Source organism: Phalaenopsis equestris, unplaced genomic scaffold (genome assembly GCF_001263595.1).
Source record: "Phalaenopsis equestris unplaced genomic scaffold, ASM126359v1 Scaffold000491, whole genome shotgun sequence".
NCBI lineage: Eukaryota > Viridiplantae > Streptophyta > Magnoliopsida > Asparagales > Orchidaceae > Phalaenopsis > Phalaenopsis equestris.
The window spans coordinates 48,365-67,821 of NW_018164931.1; the positions used below are offsets into that span (position 1 = coordinate 48,365).

General features: G+C 33.2%; 2 protein-coding genes across 2 annotated transcripts in view; both read left to right on the forward strand.

The window, feature by feature from the left end:
* Positions 1-123: 123 nt before the first annotated feature.
* LOC110028131 lies at positions 124-7,321 on the forward strand. Its single transcript, XM_020729865.1, has 2 exons — positions 124-279; positions 6,846-7,321. Exon 2 carries the CDS (start codon positions 6,846-6,848, stop codon positions 7,122-7,124), a length of 279 nt encoding a protein of 92 aa, XP_020585524.1. The 5' UTR covers positions 124-279; the 3' UTR covers positions 7,125-7,321.
* Positions 7,322-10,409: 3,088 nt separating this feature from the next.
* Positions 10,410-19,457, forward strand: part of LOC110028138 (trafficking protein particle complex subunit 2-like protein) — a 10,233-nt gene continuing 1,185 nt past the window's right edge. Inside the window, exons 1-4 of the mRNA XM_020729878.1 lie at positions 10,410-10,604; positions 10,695-10,791; positions 11,825-11,903; positions 12,009-12,090. Of these exons, the coding sequence (XP_020585537.1) occupies positions 10,572-10,604; positions 10,695-10,791; positions 11,825-11,903; positions 12,009-12,090 (291 nt within the window). The 5' untranslated portion in view covers positions 10,410-10,571. The remainder of the gene's footprint in view (positions 10,605-10,694; positions 10,792-11,824; positions 11,904-12,008; positions 12,091-19,457) is intronic.

The following is a 19,457-nucleotide window of genomic DNA, read 5'->3' on the forward strand; positions in this document are numbered from 1 at the left end:
AAGGTTTGCATATATGGGGAGTGGTATTATATGAGGTTAAATATATAAAAATAGTGATTTTAAATAATTTTATATAGATTATCCATTTTATCGATAATTATTTTTTATATCATTCCTCGTGCATGTGAGGCAAGCAATATACCTTCACATTTGCAAAATCAAATATTTAGCCTTGAAGAAACCCTCGCGAGCTCTCTCGCCGCCGGCGCTGCTATCGCCGGACGTCTCTATCTCGTGAAAATAAGTGGCAAGTTACCGCTGCACTTCGTTTTTATTCAGGTAACAAGTGATCGCTGTGCTATCAAAAAAGCAAAAAATCATTATTGAATGTAGCCTGAGTTTCTTTTTGTATTGCTTTCTTACTTGTATAGCCGGATTGCTTCTGTTGCAAAGTTAAGCTAATTCACTGTGGTTATGGTCTTGCTTTTGCCCTGATTTTTGTCTGTTTTCATTGATGCTACAAGAACAGAACAGGAGAAGGTGATAATTTAATTTTCATTTCACTATAATCAGTACATAGAGACATATATATAAGCTACGTGAGTGGCATACATGTATATAACCCATAAGGATAGTTTAGAAAATACATAAACAATAGCTTTAAAGCTTTACTAACATTGAACCCTAGTTTATCTGAGCAGAGAATCGCGTGAAGCTCTGGCTGAGGTAAACATCTGAGCGCTGATCTATTGCTTAAGAAGCATGGATTATCAGGTAAGTCATAATACCCCCTGTCAAGTTGAGCATCAAAAGGCTTGATGGTCAGCTTGTTGATTAGCTCGTGATGTTTCGTGGCATTTAGGGATTTAGTGAAGATGTCAACCGAATGATTTTGTGTCATTATATGTTGAAGCATGGTGTGTTGTTGCTTTATTTGATCCCATATGAAATGATAATCTATCTCGATGTGCTTTGTTCTTGCATGGAAGACAAGTTTATGAGCAAGTGCTATAACTGATGTACTATCCCTGTAAAGCTTGATTGGAGCTGAGGGAATCCCTGTAAGTTCTTGCAATAGCCTTTTTAGCCATAGTATTTCAGTTGTGGTGGATGCAAATGCATGATATTTTGCTTCAATTGAAGCGTGTAACTGTATTTTGCTTCTTTGAAGACATGAGATTAAGGTGGAGCCAAGATAGATGTAGGAGCATGTAGTTGATTTGCGATCGTTGTTGTAGCTCTCCCCGTCTGCATCGGCAATCAAGATGCAAAATAGATAACGATGATACCATCTTATATATTTTGAATGGCTTACCTCTCTTCTAAGGTTTCAAAACCACCATTCAAACCTAGATAACAGCTTTGCCTTTGGAAGATCTCTACTGACTTCTTCATAGTGAAGAGAGCAACCTTGTTAATGACTTTTTAAAATTCAATCAAGACACTACCTTTCTGTCTTACAAGAACAAATACTTCTACTCTAAATCAAGAAACCTTCCCAAGACTCAACAGAACACCAAACCCTCCACTTCTACAAACACCCAACTGAACAAAAATAAAAATACCATTGTCTGCCGGATTTGCCACAAGAAAAGGCACACAACAGACAATTGTTGGCATAGAACCAACTTGAATTACAAACCCAACTCCATTGCTACTCTCAACACCTCCATTAGCACCAAGCATGATTGGGTACTTGACACAGGCGCTACAACACACATTACTCCACACCTCGACAACACACATCAACCAGCTCCCTACAACCGATCATATCAAGTTATGGTAATGGTATCCTACTCACACCAGACCAGACCGTAAGCTCAAACTATTCTCCATTCTCAAAGTTCCGAACATCACTCACAAATTACTCTGCATTTGAATTTGTTAAAGATAATCAGTGCTCTTTTACTTTCAATCCTAATGGTTTTTTGATACATAATTTCTAAATAAATAAACCACTTCTTAGCGGTCGAATTAACAATGAGTTATATTTGCTTACTTTTTTCACGAGTACTACCAAATACATTATATGACACAGCAGGTTGGGACATCCACATCCCCAAATCATTCAGAACATAGCAAAATAGCCACCACACCTTAAAATTAGCACAAATATTTCACCATGCAATAATTGTCTTAGTATCAAATTTCACAAATTGTCATTTTCTTTTAGCACAAATCAATGTGCAATTTTTGAATTGCTTCATTCAGATGTATGTGGATTGTTTGCACAACCCTCTATTGATGGTTGTCCATATTACGTCACATTTATTATGACTATTCTCGCTACTGTTGGTGTTTTCCCAAGATAATAACCATCCATATTATGTATGTATAGTAAATAAAGAACTTTATGGTCTCAAACAAGCACCGTCAGTGGTACTCAACTTTTTGCATCTTCTTATACACTTAAAAATTCAAATAAGCACATCTGATCACTCATTGTTTATTTATTATTATGACAAAACCCACATTTATTTATTTATCTATGTTGATCATATTCTAATTATAGGAAACTCATCAACTGAAATAAACAACTTGATACAAAAGCTAGAAACCCAATTCAACCTAAAACAACTTGGCCATCTATCCCAATTTCTTGGTTTGCAAATAAACCAAACAGTCAAAGGTTATCTTTTACATCAAACGAAATATTTGTCTAATTTGCTAACAAAGCTGGAATGATGCAATCCAAATCAGTTTTAACACCATTACCTTCTCAACCTTTTAAATTCTCCACTCCTACTTCACCTCTCTCAAATCCACAATACTATAGACAACTGTTTGTAGCTTTACAATATCTTACTGTTACCAGACCCGATATCATATTCAGTATAAATTTTTTAAGCCAACGCATGCATGAGTCAAATAATGTTCATTTCAACTACTTAATAGATTATTACGTTGTCTCAAAGGCACACACACAACCACAAGCTACCCATTATCATTGGAGCACTCTCACTATCTGCATACACTGATGCAAATTGGGCGAGTGACAACTAAAATAGAAAATCCACTATAGATTATTGCATGTACCTCGGCTCCAACCTCATTTCGTGGTCCTGCAAGAAACAAAACACTGTGGCTTCCTCCTTAACAGAAGTAGAATTTCGCGCCCTTGCTACCACTACAACCGAAATCTTATGGCTCAAAAGATTGTTAGAAGAACTTACAAGGCTATCAACATCTTCCATGAACCTCTATAGCGACATTACTTTCGCAATCGCGCTCGCTCACAATCCTGTCTTCCATGCCAGAACAAAGCACAAAAAAGTCTTAAGGGATCAAATAAAGCTAAAACACATCATGCTACATCATATTATGATGCAAGATCAACCGGTTGACATTCTTACTAAAGCCCTAAATCCGAAAAGACATCACGAGCTTTTTACCAAGTTAACCGCCAAACCTCTCAATGCTTAACTTGATAGGGTGTATTGGAACTTATGTGATGCTTTGTGAAGATTCAACCAAAGATCTCCTTCCTAAAGTCATCCAAACTTCTCCAGTATCGCATCTATCTCGCTGCTTCATGTGTAGAAGAATTTAGAAGAAATGTTAGCATTAGGTCTCTATCATGCCACTTGTATGTATGTTGTCATATTTGCCCTTACAAGTTATTTACAAGTTTGTCATCATGTATAGCTTTTAAATTTACCCTGTAACAGAAACAGAAATAAGATTAGAAATTCATTCTCTTCTTGCAATCTACTTTGTATACTCAAACTCGTTTTGTTGCTGAAGCTGTTGATTTGTTGGCTTATTGTTAAATTTTGACAATATAAATGAGTCGACAATATAAATGAACTATGTTCCGTAGCTTGTTCCTTTTGTGAATTGAGTAATTCGAGCCAATGGAAGAGATATAAAATTATAGATTTAAATGTTATAGTTCTACTTTTAATGGATTATAGCTTTATTTTTTATTTGATATATTATGGTTATGTCTCAAAAAATATCATATTTGTAAATATCTCTATAATCATAGAGACTTTCTAAAATTTGATAATGATTTTGCTTTAATATTTCCTTTGCTTTAATATTTAGGGTGTCTTGTTGTTGTTACAATTGTTTCAATTAAAAAACTTCTTGTGCTTTGTGAATCAACAACCATTGGAAAACATTATTTTTGTTTCATGATTTTGTTAGTGCACTTTACCCTAATGAGAAAAGAGTTTTCAAATTAGTTTTTCATATATATGCGTGCTGTGTTGTTTAAAAGAGAAAAATAGTTCGAGAAATATTATTAATCATGCAGAAAGGTTTAATCCTCATGAATTCAATATAATAATTATTTATAATTATAAAATATGGTTAAAGAATGAAAAAACTTCAAAATTTAAAGCCCATCATCATATGATCCATATTCTAAAACAAATATATAAACGCCTTAGAAATCAACTGCTATTGTTGCAAAGAGATTCAAAGATACATGACTTATTTAGTGTGTTTACTATTGACATATTCAATGAGGAATGTGTCAATGTCAAGTGGTAATAATTAGGCTCAAGGATATTGTGATAAACATGAGGTGAAGTGTATGAAGGTGATTTGGGCTTAGAACTTCGATAAAGATGAGTGATAAGTTGAAATGGGAGATGACGGATTACTAAGGAATCTTTTTGAACAAGCTATGAACCAGAGACATGATTCAGATGTTACGAGGGAGATGAAGATGAGATAGGCTTAGGGTTTCAATGTCACTAAAACATTGATATAGATGATCAACTTAATGGTCACAATTCTTGAGAAAATAAAAGGATTTTTTTTTTCATTTAAATATGTAAGAAAAATTTTTATAGTAAGTTTTAAATTTTATAACTTTTAAGAGATAAAAGATTAGTGCCTTCCCTAGCTGTTCTAGGGCAATTTTGCCCCATCTCACTCTACGACGAGCCTCTCACCAACTATAAAAATTCCTTTTACAACATTGTTTTGGACACTTAAGTCTTGGCATCTTATGCACCTTTCCAAACTACCATACAATTACATTAGTGAAAATTCTGATCTCAAACACCATAGTTAGCAAGAATAGGTACTTTTTTTTTTTCCTTCTTAGGCATTGAAATTATCATCCTTCTCCCTTTGGAGCATACATGCTTTAGTATGTCTAAAGCTTTTTTGTCCATGATATGCAAACCTTTGAGGTCACTTTTTAACCATCATTACATTTAAAGAGAAGGTTTTTCTATAATACTGCCTTGAGTTAAACTTAGTCTATGATTTACAGAACAATTACACTGAATACCTATTTGTAAGCTTATTTCCACTTTTGTATCTATTTGCCCATGAACATGCATCAAGATTTTCAATAATGTGTCCATAAGTTATCATCATCTTCATTATTTTTCTCCAGCAATAAGAGATGGGCTTTATGAACTTATTTTCCATCGATTGTTGTAGAACGAAAAGCTTACTCTAAGTAGATCTTCATAACATAAAATCAAATAATTTCCGTGTTCCAAAATTTTTTCATCTAATGTATTAAGCTTTATTCTTCTATAATTTTTGTAATTCATAATATATTGTATCATTAGCTTTACCTGTTTTTTTTTGGGTCCATCTTTAAGAAGTATTGCCAAATTTATGTGTGTAAACTAAGCTCAATACTTTAAGTGATTAGTAGTTTACCATAACTTATGCGGTTATACTAAGAACAAATGGAAAACAAGGGTTCATAAAATTCTGAAAACCAATATGAGTTAAGGTTCATGATGATGTTCATCATCTATTTATCTATTCTGTTGGTTTTGTGCACCATAACAATATCTCAAGTGTCAACAAGATATGCAATCCACATGCATTGATTTTTTTTTCTTTACTAATGGTGAGTACCAAGGCACAAATTTTAAGTTAGAATTTGAAACCCAAGGCTTTGACACAAAATTCAAGATATTTATAAAGCCTAGCTACGTCCACAACAATAGTAGGTGCCAACTAGCTTAGTTGATAAGAATCTTAAAAAATTGTTGCCACTATTCGAAGATGGAATCCCCCTATATTAAATTTATCCTTTTGCACTCCACTTTAAAAAATAAAAGAAAAATGTTTGTTATTTTTGCTATTTATTTATTTATTTATTTTGATTTGCTTAAGCTTTGATTTGAAATAAAATATATTAGTGGTTGTAGTTGTTTATAAAAACACTCAAAGTATTTAAAAATTATTTTGAGTTTTTTTAAAAATAAGTTGATTTATTTTTAATAATAAAAAAGGACCATTTACATTCATACCGCCTAATTCATATGTATTTACCTTTCTAAAATCTAAATTTTGCGTTTTACATTTATACCACCCAAACTTCCATTTTGCATAAAATATACAACCATCTTAACTTTTAAAAAATGAAATAAACTTCTTTGTAAGATGGTATGTATGTAAAAATTGAAGTTTAGGTGTTAGACATATAAATACATAGGAATTAAGTGGAATGTATGTAAAGCTTCCAAAATAATAGCATATAAAAAGCACTAAGCAAATATGTTTCTTAAAAACAAAAGCAAAAATAGGAGTAAATATACAAAATAGTAGGGGCAATCACAAACATAGCACTCCTAACGTTACTATTAACGAAACTAGCTCTTTCTTACATTTATTTTTCATATTCTTACTCAAGTATCAAAATTCACAATAAAATTTCAACCCATATTTTACATTTTTACCAAGTTCTCAATGGTTTGGTTGTGGCATGCATAAATGCATTAGTCTAGTCATTAAAAAAAACTCACCTGAGTACTAGTTTTAGGAATAGCAATGTTTCGAGTGCTAACCCAGAATAAAAATGATCTCAAACAAGCCCCAAGACTTTCTCCATACTTCATAATTCTATCTATGATCTTCATGAAGGTGTAAAACACAAATCATACTTCAAATATGCATAACTATGGTCCTTTCTCCTTCTCCAGATGGCAGAACATGTTCAGGGTTCCTCCATCTTTTCTCCGCCCCAGGTGACGTTCACCTTTCAACTTGGTTCAGAAGCTTTCTCAGTTGATTCAAAACTCGGAAATCTCTCCCAGCAGCTGGCAGCAGTGAAGGAAGAGAGCATGAACATTTTGAAGGACTACATCACTAAACACAATGTTCCAACTGAAGTTCCTGATGAACCATTGGAGCCATCTTCTGAAGAAGAAGAAGATGATAAACAAAATAATCCGCCGAAGAAATCAAAGAAACAGAAATGATTTCTTCTGAAATTTATGTTGAGAAGTTTCCCTGCCTTTGTTGGTTGTCTTCTTTCTTGTTGGGTTTTCTCTAGAGCTTTGAATGAGCAGCATGACCTGTAGAGTAACTTAGAAAATGGTGCAGTTGCAGATATTTGTAGACTTGATTGTATTTATCTGAATTGTTTTGATAAACTATGCTGTGCTTTTTTCCCCTCTATCATTCAATTAGTTTCTGTTTTTTTTTTTTTTTTTTTTTTTTCATTCATTAGTTTTGTTACTTGCTTTATTCTTGTTGATTTAGTTATATTTATCTAATTTTTTTCCTTCTGATAAAATATGGTGAGAAATTTGCCTGTCAGTGTTGGCTGTCTTCTTCCTCGTTTGTTTTATCTTCTCTGGAGCTTTGAATAAGCAGCATAGCCTGTCGAGTGACTTGGAACATTATTGCAGTTGCAGTTATTTGTAGACTTGTTTTTATTTCAAATATTTTGGTAAAATATATAGTACTTTTTTGGCCTCTATCATTCATTAGTATTGTTATTTGCTTTATTCTTCAAGAAAGTTTTGTATTGCCTCAAATAAGCTTCAAGACAATGGTTTGCCACTCTCACCGAACACCTCACCAGTCTGGGATTTAAACCAAGCTCTGCCAACCCATTCCTTTTCTGTTTTTTTCGGCAACACCACCCAAGTATGCATCCTTATATAGTCGATGATATCCTCTTCACTCGAAACGACTCTACATTCCTCACCTTTATCATCAACCAACTGCAAAACAGATTTGACCTGAATAATCTGGGCAACATTTCTCATTTCCTGGGTATTACCGCTAGACAAAACAGCTACACTCTCCATCTAATCCAGCTACCCTATGCTGAAGACATCCTCACACTCAATCAGGCATGGCCACCTTTGCAAACCTGTCTCCAACCCGCAATTATGCAACCGATTAGTTGGCTCGTTGCAGTATCTAACACCGAAACGACCCGATATTCAATTTGTTGCAAACAAAGCTAGCCAAGCCATGCATCATCCCTCTCAGCAAGACTCTCAGTTAGTCAAGAGACTTCTCAGGCATATTCAAGGCACAAAGCAGTTAGGTCTACCTATCTTCAGAAACAGCCTCCAACTCCATGCTTATGCTGATTAAAATTGGACTGGAGATCAATCAGACTGGAAATCAACCTCCAGGCACTGTATCTTTCTAAACAAAGCTCTCATTTCCTGATCAGTCAAAATATTAATGGTGTAAATAAGTCGAGCTGAGTCGAGCTCGAGCCACGCTTGGCTTGAACTTGAGTCTGATTAATTTTATCGAATTCGAACTCGAGCTTGAGCTCCAGCCTACGAGTTCGAGATGGCTTGTTTTTTACTCATGTTGCCTCCATCATGTCATGATTTATTATTGAGCTATTGTATGATAAGCATTTCACCTTATCTAGACGCGCTTTGTTGACCTACATTGCACAAATATATGCACCGTAATCATTAACACATCAAAACCTATCTCTCAATCTTTGTCATAATAAGATTCTCCCCATGATTAATCACATCAAGAATTGCATCATAATTAGACATACTTATCAGTCATTATCATTTTAAGTCCCCTGCATAGTTTCTTGCCTGCGGCATGGTCTCCTACTCGCGCTCACACATTCACGAAGGGTACTTACGAGTCGAGAGCACATTTCTTTCTGTCACTACATTCATTGTTGTTAAGAAATGATTCAAAGTATATGGAAGCATATGTTTCTTTCTCCTGGAAATGGATCATTAAGGTTAATAAATTGTCACTAATTCATGTTATATGTCTCTATAGAGTTGCTCATTATGTTCGATTGGTGAGTTGGGATGAGCCACCCATCCTTCTACAAAATGAATTCATAAAGTTATTATGGTTTGATTTTATTTGGAAGGTCAAATATGTTACCTTCACTTAAATGAAAGTCATTGAGTGTTTATGTTATATTTATGCTAAGCCTCACAATATTATTGATTATAAAAAGATATTTTATCATATTATGGTTGTATGATATACCGTCCTGATGCACCACGTGTACAATTCGGCCCCATTCTGTATTGAATTTTTTAGTTTATCTTACTAAGGGGGCCAAAATTGTATACCTGACAGACGTGATTGAAGTCCTTGCATCAATACTCCTGAAGTAATATTTTCTCCATCAAATGACAGCAACATGTAAAAGTTATAATTTTTTTTTTTTTCATGTAACTACAATCACTAATGTAATACTAATTTAAGCAACATGTAAAAGTTATAATTTTTTTTTTTTTTTCCATGTAACTACAATCACTAATGTAATACTAATTTAAATATAAGGCTTGTTTGAAAAGCATTATATAGTTTTTAAGAGAAGCTTACGTATTTAAACCTACAAATCTGAAATATTTAGATCTCTAACACCTAAAATTTGATATTTACATTTATTGTACTTTGGTTTTAATAACATTTGCATAAAAAAAATCCAAGTTTAGAATTATTTCATATGTTATTTTAAAAATATTAATCAAACAATTTATGGGGCATTTACATACATTGCACATATTTCTTATTTATTTATATATTTGACACTTAAATTTTCATATTTACACTTATAACACTCAAATCTTTATCATCACATAAAAAAAATAGCTCTATTATCACTTTTTCAAAGTGAAGTACATGTTCTCATGCATAGGTTTAAAACAATAAAGTGCTATGTATGTAAATATGAAATCTTAGGTGTTAGATAAGTAAATACATAAGAAAAAATTGCCCTAATTAAAATTCAGAGGTTAGACTTGTAAATGCATAAGAATTAAGTGGTATTCGTGTAAATCTGTTATAAATACGTAGCGTAGCCAATGAAATCACCCACGACACCCCGCGCGACAGAGAAAAAAAACGGCGCAGTAACACTGGAAATATTCCCCCCCCCCTCTTATTGTGTGTTATTCATGTGTTATTGTGTCCTGAGAATATTCCTGATGTTATAATAACACAATAACACATCAATAACACATCAATAACACACAATAACACATGAATAACACGGTGGAGAATATTTCCCCGTGTTACTGCGCCACTTTTTTCTTTATCGAGAATATTCTTCGTGTTATTCAAGTGTTATTATGTGTTATTCATGTGTTATTGTGTCCTGAGAATATTCTTGGTGTTATAATAACATAATAACACATCAATAATATATGAATAATACGTCATAACACATAAATAACACGCAATAACACATGAATAACACGGTATACAATGGCATTTCATTGGTTATTTCGAAGTATGTAATATTTTTTCGTTGATAGGAGCTCACAACTTTCCCTTCTCTCCCCTCTGCAAGCTTCAACTTTTAACCCCCAATCCGAACTTGAAGCCGTCAAGGAGCTCAAAAACCTGATCTTGTAGCAGAAGGCCGACGGAATTTTTCAAACTCCGCTCAGGTTACGTTGGGGAGGATGATCGTATGCGTCGCCGTCGTCGGACGTCAGGTTTCCGACTGACATCTCTTTCTGTCTTCTTCATCCCTGCTGTGGTATTCTTATTAAATCTCAGTTCTGTTTATTCATCTCCATGAGCAGAACAACCCGCTGTACTTACAGAGCTTCACCGAAGCAGATGACGCCTTGAAGCTTCATCACATCGTGCATTGTTCATTGGACGTGATCGAAGAGAGGGGTGAGTTTCTCATCATTCCTTCGATTGACTGGTTTAATTCTTCGAATATGAAAATAATTTTCTTTGTTTTGGTAATATGAGTATGTCTAAATATTAGCTATGCTTGACAGGTTGATAGCCCTAGGAAAAGTGTGAATTTGTAATTGCAAATTGAACATTCTTATTCAGTCTTAATTACTGTATTTTTGTTAAATTGGATGAATCTAAGTTTCTCTGGAAGTTGCATTAGCTTAACTGAGGTATTATCTATTGATTTCTTAACACAGATGAAATCAGTTCTCTCTTTTCTATGATTCTATTGTGATTATTCTATGCGTTTCCAGGCCTAGTGCCTATTATTTTTGTCAAGGAAAAAGTATAAATGCTCATAAATATGCTCTTGGGTTCTTGGTTGTTTCATGCCAAGCCCAACCCTAATGAATTTCTATTGACATTCCCACTTCTTCTCCATTTCCACCAAGGTTTCTACAACATCCCTAACACTTTTTAAACTCTTAAAAACTTAATTTTTACCATGATTACAAAGCGAACAAGAGACCACATCAGAAGTAGCATATGTAAAAAATTGGCAGTGTGGTAGGATGAATTGGTTGGTTGAGGCCAACTGCTTTTGAAGATTTTTGTGTAAAATGAGTGCAGCTAAAAGAAACACAGATTTCTGTGGCATTGCAAACATAGCCTACTGAAAAAATTTCTTAAAATAACATTTTGCTTTTTTCTTTTCCTAATAAATATAAGCTTTAATGCCTCATTTCCAGATTGTGTTGTTTATTTACTTAAATATAAGTTTTTGTTTAACTAGAAAGTTTAAACTTCAACATTCAGTGGTCAATATTTGGCGATGACCTTGACCAAATCATAATTTGCTTAGGATCTAACATGGCTTTTCGTGAGTGCCAGAATAGTGATTTTATTTACACTAATTTTTTCTTTAATTGCTTGAAAAATATGCATAATTTCTTTCCAATTATGTGGGAGCATCTATACTATGCAATTTTATCATACTAAAAAATTGTTTCTTTTATTGTGACAGTAAACAATCCTAAGAAGAGTGGGCCTACTTTGAATGAGACATTTCTTGGACTTTTATATCCTACAGAAAACTATAAAGTGTAAGCTGTGGAAATTATTTAAAACCATGTTCTTATAAATTTACAATGTCTCGTCAAAATTATTCTCTGGCATGCTGTATTGTGAATCTGAATTGTTCTTTCCAGATATGGATATTTAACCAACTCGAAGGTTAAATTCATCTTGGTGACAACTGATTTGGATGTTAGGGATGTCGATGTCAGAAGCGTAAGTTTCTTTTTTATTTTGTTATCCAATTTTATTATTTATTCAACAATAGTAGGCTCATTGTTGATTTATTCAACAATCGTACATTACCTGCACTACTAAACACGTTTGGATAGCTAGGCTCATTGTTGATTTATTCAACAATTGTACATTACCTGCACTACTAAACACGTTTGGATAGCTCATTATATACAAGCGTGGAATGCATGCGTTCGGTCATCTAATTAAGTTTTGCAATCCCTGATCTAATATCTTCTCTTTTTCTCCACCTATATCTTCCATGATATTGTGGTATTTCCTTTCTCATCTACATGCCAGACCTTTCTCTATTGTTGATATTTGTCTCAAGTTCAATTTTGTCATTTATCTCTTATGGTTGAATGCCTTCCATTTTTATTTTTTATTTTTTTCTTTGGGGGGGGGGGGGGGGGGTTTTCTGATAAAATTTCTTTTGAGACTATAAATGTGGTATGAGATTTTCTTTTTTCTTGAAGAATTTGTGCATTCCGGGTTATGGGTAAGTGTGATGAGTTTCTTCTCTATGTATCTTTTATCGTTGATCGTAATGTCTAGCAACAACGAATGAAATTTCCTGATTGCTTAATTTTTATTTGGCCTTCATCCATCTCTTTAACATATGCAATATCAAGTGATTGAATACTCTTATTTCTCAATTATATACTTTTTATCTCTCAAACTCTTAAAGTCACCTATCTATCTCTTCTTTTTCCCCCAACTTCTAATCATATTGCCCTAGCTGTGGGACATCATGGTAGTCATTGCAGTCATTGCCTTGGAGGTCTTCTTGATAGTAGACAGGATTGTTGGGGAAAGTTCTTGCTTTCTTGCTCTCACTGTGTTCTCATAATTCATCCTTCAAAATGATGTTGGGCCAAATTGACTTGTGCCCTTAATTTCCAAGATTCATTTGGAACATTTATTCATGATAATGGTTCCTATTATCACTGAATCTTTAGGTTTTGTCCAGCTTGCTCGGAGAAATTATGATCTTATGATTCAAAATTTTCAAAATTTTGCATATATTTTCTTCTCTTTTAGTTCTAATATGATTATTGCCTCAAGTATTTTTTTCATTTTAGATTTTAGTGTCTCTTCTTATTTGGCAGGTAACTAAAAAATTATTCCTCTATTCATATGACCTCAATTTCTCTCAAGATTGTAGTTGATGGTCCCCCCTCCATCTCTGTGAAATACACTAAATCATTTGAAAATTTTTTCTTTGATGTTTTATGTTCCAGGATAAACTCTTCATTTTCTAAACTTATTATTTTATTCACTATTTTACCAAATCACATAGTTGCTCTAACCACTTTCTATCCCCTATACTGTTTCCTTTAAAATCTCAATGCGAAGAAGGTGATTGGTGGTATTGAACTTGTTGAGTCTGCTACCTTTACCAAATCACATAGTTACTCTAACCACTTTCTATCCCTTATACTGTTTCCTTTAAAATCTCAATGCGAAGGTGATTGGTGGTATTGAACTTGTTGAGTCTGCTATCTAATGATTGATATTCCTTCATACCTTTTATGATAGGAGCATTCAAAATTAAAGATCCAATCTTCATTAGAAGAAACACAACAGTCTATAGCTATCAGTATTAACTTCTCATCTTTCTGCTTTGAAAATGATAATGTGTTAGGACTATACTTTTCTTTGCTATCACATATTCACTCTTCTCCTACTTAGTAATAACTTAACAATCATATATCTAGTCAGCAAACTTCTTGCAGTACTAGCACTACTCTTTTTGTTGAACTTTGATTTTGATATTTCTAATTTTTTTTCAGGCGGTTAGCACAAAGATCTTATGCATTTACATGTCACACCTAAACTTTCATATTTACACACATAGCACTCAAATCTTTAATATCACGTCAAAAATAACATTATTATCACTTTTTAGAAGTGAAACATGCCTTTTCATGAATAGGTTTAAAGCAACAAAGTGCTACGTTTGTAAATATGAATTTTTAGATGTGAGATGTAAATACATAAGAATTGTGTGCTATATATGTAATTTTTTCCTTTATATTCTATCCCTTTTCATGAATAGGTTTAAAGCAACAAAGTGCTAAGTATGTAAATATGAATTTTTAGATGTGAGATGTAAATATATAAGAATTGTTTGCTATATATGTAATTTTTTCCTTTATATTCTATCTTGCATGCTTCCACCGCCATCTTCTTAGCGCATTAAATAGAGGAGTTATCTCTCTCTTCCTATTTTATGAGATGCGTGGATGGAGGTGAATCGGGTGATAATAATTTGCTTTTATGAGAGTCGTCGAGAACAAGATCGAATAATTATCTCTCTTCATTATTCCCTTAAAATTTTGTTAAATCCAATAGAAGTTTATTCTGTGGATCCAAAATACTCTTGTAGCGATTTATCATGTTTTATGCATAATAAATATAAATTATTCAAATAGAGATAATTGTTGAGTGATTTCATCTTGTAAAGAAATTTTAACCTTGCCTTATACAATATTGCTATAACAATGAATTGCTAGCTCAAAAAGATACTTGTCTTCTAAGTTGAGGATAATATAACTGAGAGTTATTTTGATACATCTCCATTCTCTCCTTTGTATTGGATTATGGAATCATTTCTCTTTAAAGACCTCAATCAAGTAGATATCTCCTAGGTACCCAATCTTTGATACCAACAGAGGGCTCAAATTAGTTTACTTTAGAGTAAGGATGTGCATTTGGTCAATTTGGATGGATTGGATGACAAATTTGTGAAGCCAATTGATTTTGGATGCCTAAAAATTTAGACCGAATCGATCAAACAAAATATAGAACCAACCAACCTGACAACAAATTGGTTCGGTTATTCTGGTTTGGTTTTGGCTAAATTGAAATGTATTCTATTTAAAAATTGTTTTTGCAATTTATATATATTCCTCAATCAAGTAGATATCTCCTAGGTACCCAATCCTTGATACCAACAGAGGGCTCAAATTAGTTTATTTTAGAGTAAGGATGTGCATTTGGTCAATTTGGATGGATTGAATGACAAATTCGCGAAGCCAATTGATTTTGGATGCCTAAAACTTTAGACCGAATTGATCAAACAAAATATAGAACCAACCAACCCAACAACAAATTGGTTCGGTTATTCTGGTTTGTTTTTGGCTAAACTGAAATGTACTCTATTTAAAAATTGTTTTTGCAATTTATATATATTATGTAGCATTTTATTATATAATTGATAAGCAATTAGCATAATTAAAACTAAATATTAGAAAAGCAATTGGTTACTTTCATAGAAGTTCAAATAGAGAAGACAAACACACCAAAAATTGTGAATTGTAAAATGAGTTTTAATTTATTACTATTTGATGCATTTATTTATCTTTTTGTTTTATCTAAAGTTCTGATTCTCAAACTGGTAAAAAATTTGGAAATCAAAATAAATATTTGAACCGCTAATTTTAAAACCGAACCAAAATTTGATTAAATTTTACTAACCAAAAAAAATTTGATTAAATTTGATTTTCCAGTTATAATTAGAGAAGACAAACATAACAAAAATTGTGAGTTGTAAAATGAGTTTTAATTTATTACTATTTGATCGATTTATTTATCTTTTTGTTTTATCTAAAATTCTGATTCTCAAACTGGTCAAAAATTTGGAAATCAAAATAAATATTCGAACCGCTAATTTTAAAACCGAACCAAAATGTGTTTAAATTTTACTAACCAAAAAAATTTGATTAAATTTGATTTTCCAGTTATAACTAAATAGTGCACACCTTTGTTTGAGAGCGCCAAAGTGAGCAATATGGTTAATATAGGACAAATAAAATTACTAATACATACAAATATGATAGGAAATGATAAAACATCTGCGAATAAACAAGTTAATTGAATTTAAATGGTCTGGTACACAAGTATCGACTATCAAGTATAGAATAATGTAAAATAAAATAGTATCAAAGCTTATATCAAATAGTTTTTATTGAAAACATTGAGGATGATAGTTGAGGAGATCTCTCTAAGCTTTGAACAATCTTCCTAACAAAAAAACAAATCCTTATTTCTAAAAATTACTTTTTATCAAATTTCTAATGGTCTGATTGTGGCAAAGGTAAATACACTGGTTCAATAGTTAAAGAGAATGTTCTGGGTGCTGGTTTTGTAAGTAGCGAAGTTTATGGCGCCATGCATGTAATTATCCTCTTTTTGGGGCAATTACATGGCACTCGAAAGATTACTAGAAAAGATAAAAGACTCCTCTCACATCAAAGGCTTCATGAACATAAGAAGCCCTCTACTATTGAGAAAACTCTTGGCTTGAAGGAGAAAGCTGCATCGTGCTTCTTCCTCTCTTCTTCACACATCAATAGCATCCATGGAAATAAGTTAGAATTTGTGCTTGCTCTCTTCATATCACATGTTCAATCATGTCGTTTCTCACTCATCCAAGCTTTAGGAAATACTTGTATTTTAGTTTTTAATTCAAGAGGTGTTTCAATGCATACCACCTTATTCCCATTTAAGATATCTTACACATCAAAAATACTGTCATTTGATGTCGCAATGCTATGAAACATATGTTAGCCATGCAATTATACATGTCGCTGAAGTCATATATATATGAAATTTTGAGTCCGGATATCGATGACACGGGGAACTTGATAATTCTCAAAGAAGTAAAAAGTTTTAGTTTACTAGTTTTAATTCTTGCCTGAAAAATCAAATTCTTTAAAATTTTAAAGTGTCCTAAGCCTAATTTTGCAGAAATAAAAACCTGAATTTATAACAGTGTGTTTCCTATTGTGGGAACTATGCTCCTTTGATTTTGATTTAGTGAATCCTCAATATCCTTCTAATAAATTTCCAAACTAATGTTAACAACTAGGGACAAATCCTCAGCCTTCTCCAAGATCATAAGAAGCTTTGGAAACTCATATTACAATTAAGTTGGCTTAACCATACAAACTTTCCCAGAAATCCTCTACTCTCCTATTTAAGTTGCAATCTCCTACTAATAATATTCCTATTTCTCTAACTAATTATGTGTTATTATTTTTTTTTATCTAAAAAAATACATTTGATTATTATTATCGATAATTTATGTAATACAATGTCATATTTTCAACTTCAATATTCTATATTAATTAAAAGTATTTTAAACTGCTTCTATAGTCCTAATTCCTGCAGTGGTTATTCAAGCATACACATTCGTTGGTGATGGTTGCAATTTTCTACTAATAATATTCCTATTTCTCTAAGTAATTATGTGTTTTTTTTTTTATCTAAAAAAATACATTTGATTATTATCGATAATTTATGTGATACAATGTCATATTTTCAACATCAATATTCTATATTAATTAAAAGTATTTAAACTGCTTCTATAGGCCTAATTCCCGCAGTGGTTATTCAAGCATACACATTCGTTGGTGATTTGGAAAGCTAACAGTTCAAAATTCTGAACTTTATAAATCAATGCTTCCGCTCGTATTTACAAAAACCTCGATATGGTTGCAAGTTGTAATTATGTGTTATCCTATTTGTTCTTCTAACATATGGCCAGTAGTCCTAGATTACATGCTATTTTAACATTTTAATTGACCAAAATGAAAATAAAAGAAGATCAAAAGGATAACACATTAACATGCAATTAAATCTAGGGAAATCTCAAACAAATCTCATAGAAGAACATGATTCATCACTATAAAGTTTAGTTCCTAATCATTTTGAGATAAAATCAAATAGATTTCATTGAAAAACCGAAGTACAAAGAATTTACACAGGAACAATCCAACAAGAAAGATTAATTGTTTTGCTCCACTGAGTTTCTCCCTTGTACAATGATCTCCCTTGAATAGCACTCTCACGCAATCTTTAAATTGATGAAATCTCATCTTAAAGCTCTCCCTAACACACTCTCTCGACTTCGTAAAAATTTCTCTTCCACACTCTCACTATGCTTCAGAGACTAATTACTTTGGGGGCACTCATTCCCACGAATCAACCCGAATCAAATTATTTTAACGCGTTCGTGAAGCCACATAGACTTCCCTTGAATAGCACTCTCACGCAAACTTTAAATTGAATCTCATCTTAAAACTCTCCCTAACACACTCTCTCAACTTCGTAAAAATTTCTCTTCCACACTCTCACTATGCTTCAGAGACTAATTACTTTGGGGGCACTCATTCCCACGAATCAACCCGAATCAAATTATTTTAACGCGTTCGTGACGTAGACAAGAAATCGCTTTAGCTCTCATTTGTCTATTAGGAGTGTCAAACTTCCTCTTTGGAGCGTCGAGTTTCCGGTTACTTGGGCTGGGTTGTGTAAGTAAATGTACGTCAGGCGCTGAGTCGGTCATACTCTAGCGAGCACCGGTTTTTGCTTCGGCTGTCGGGTCACTCTTCCCTTAGAGGTCCTAGGACATCTGGGGTGAAGTGATGGGTTTCTCAGCTCTCTGTTTCACTTGATCGAAGGGAGCATGGCAAGCACCAGTGCTCCCCCATCTAGCTTACAACTTGCAAAAACAGACAAGAATACCCAGGAAAAAGCATAAAAATGATACAAAGTGGAATAAACATAAAAAATAACATCACATGTTTCGTACACTTCACCATTTTAACTTTTGAAAAGTGAAATACACATTTTCATGCATAGGTAAAAATTGAAATTTAGCAGTTAGATATGTAAATGCGTAAGAATTGAGTGGTATGTATGTAGATCTTCTTTAATTGTAATGATGAGTAGCCACAGGCCTTGCTACATTGTGTTTGTAAGTATAATTTGGATGTTTCTCCATCATATTGGAGTCTAATATACCCTGTCTTTTTTTTCATTTTTCATTTTTCATTTTTTTTTTTAACTTTCATCTATTTTTGGTTTTCTGCAGCATCTGAGTCTAATTTAACTTAAGGATGCTCTCTAAACTCAGCTGACTTATATGGCTGTGCAAATAGGCCTATTGAAATGGCCATGTTTGTAAATTACCGGTCGACTTGTTGGCTAATAAAAACCATGGTATTTGTTGCGAAGGTTCTGGATCGAATTCCTCTCTTTCGAACTTATGCTTCGGCACTCATAGTTTACAAAAGCACAAAATTTTGATGCCTTTGAGATTCGATCCTCGGAACTCCATAACAATTACCCAAGCCTTATGTCACGGACAAATAGTCCCACGTCGGCTAGGTGTAGGACCGAAAAACAGTATTTAAGTCCTGGGCTGCCCACCACCCATAAGAGCTCTTTTGGGAGGTGATAAGTGGTATTAGAGCAGACTACTGTCTGCCAGGTGTGTGGACTCTCTATGGTCCAGTGGGACCCTCGGCGGAGCCGATCCGAGACGAGGGCGTCACGTGATT

What these genes read in the sequence shown, in the direction of transcription:
- LOC110028131 (XM_020729865.1), top strand. Translation starts at nt 6,846, where the DNA reads ATGGCAGAACATGTTCAGGGTTCCTCCATCTTTTCTCCGCCCCAGGTG.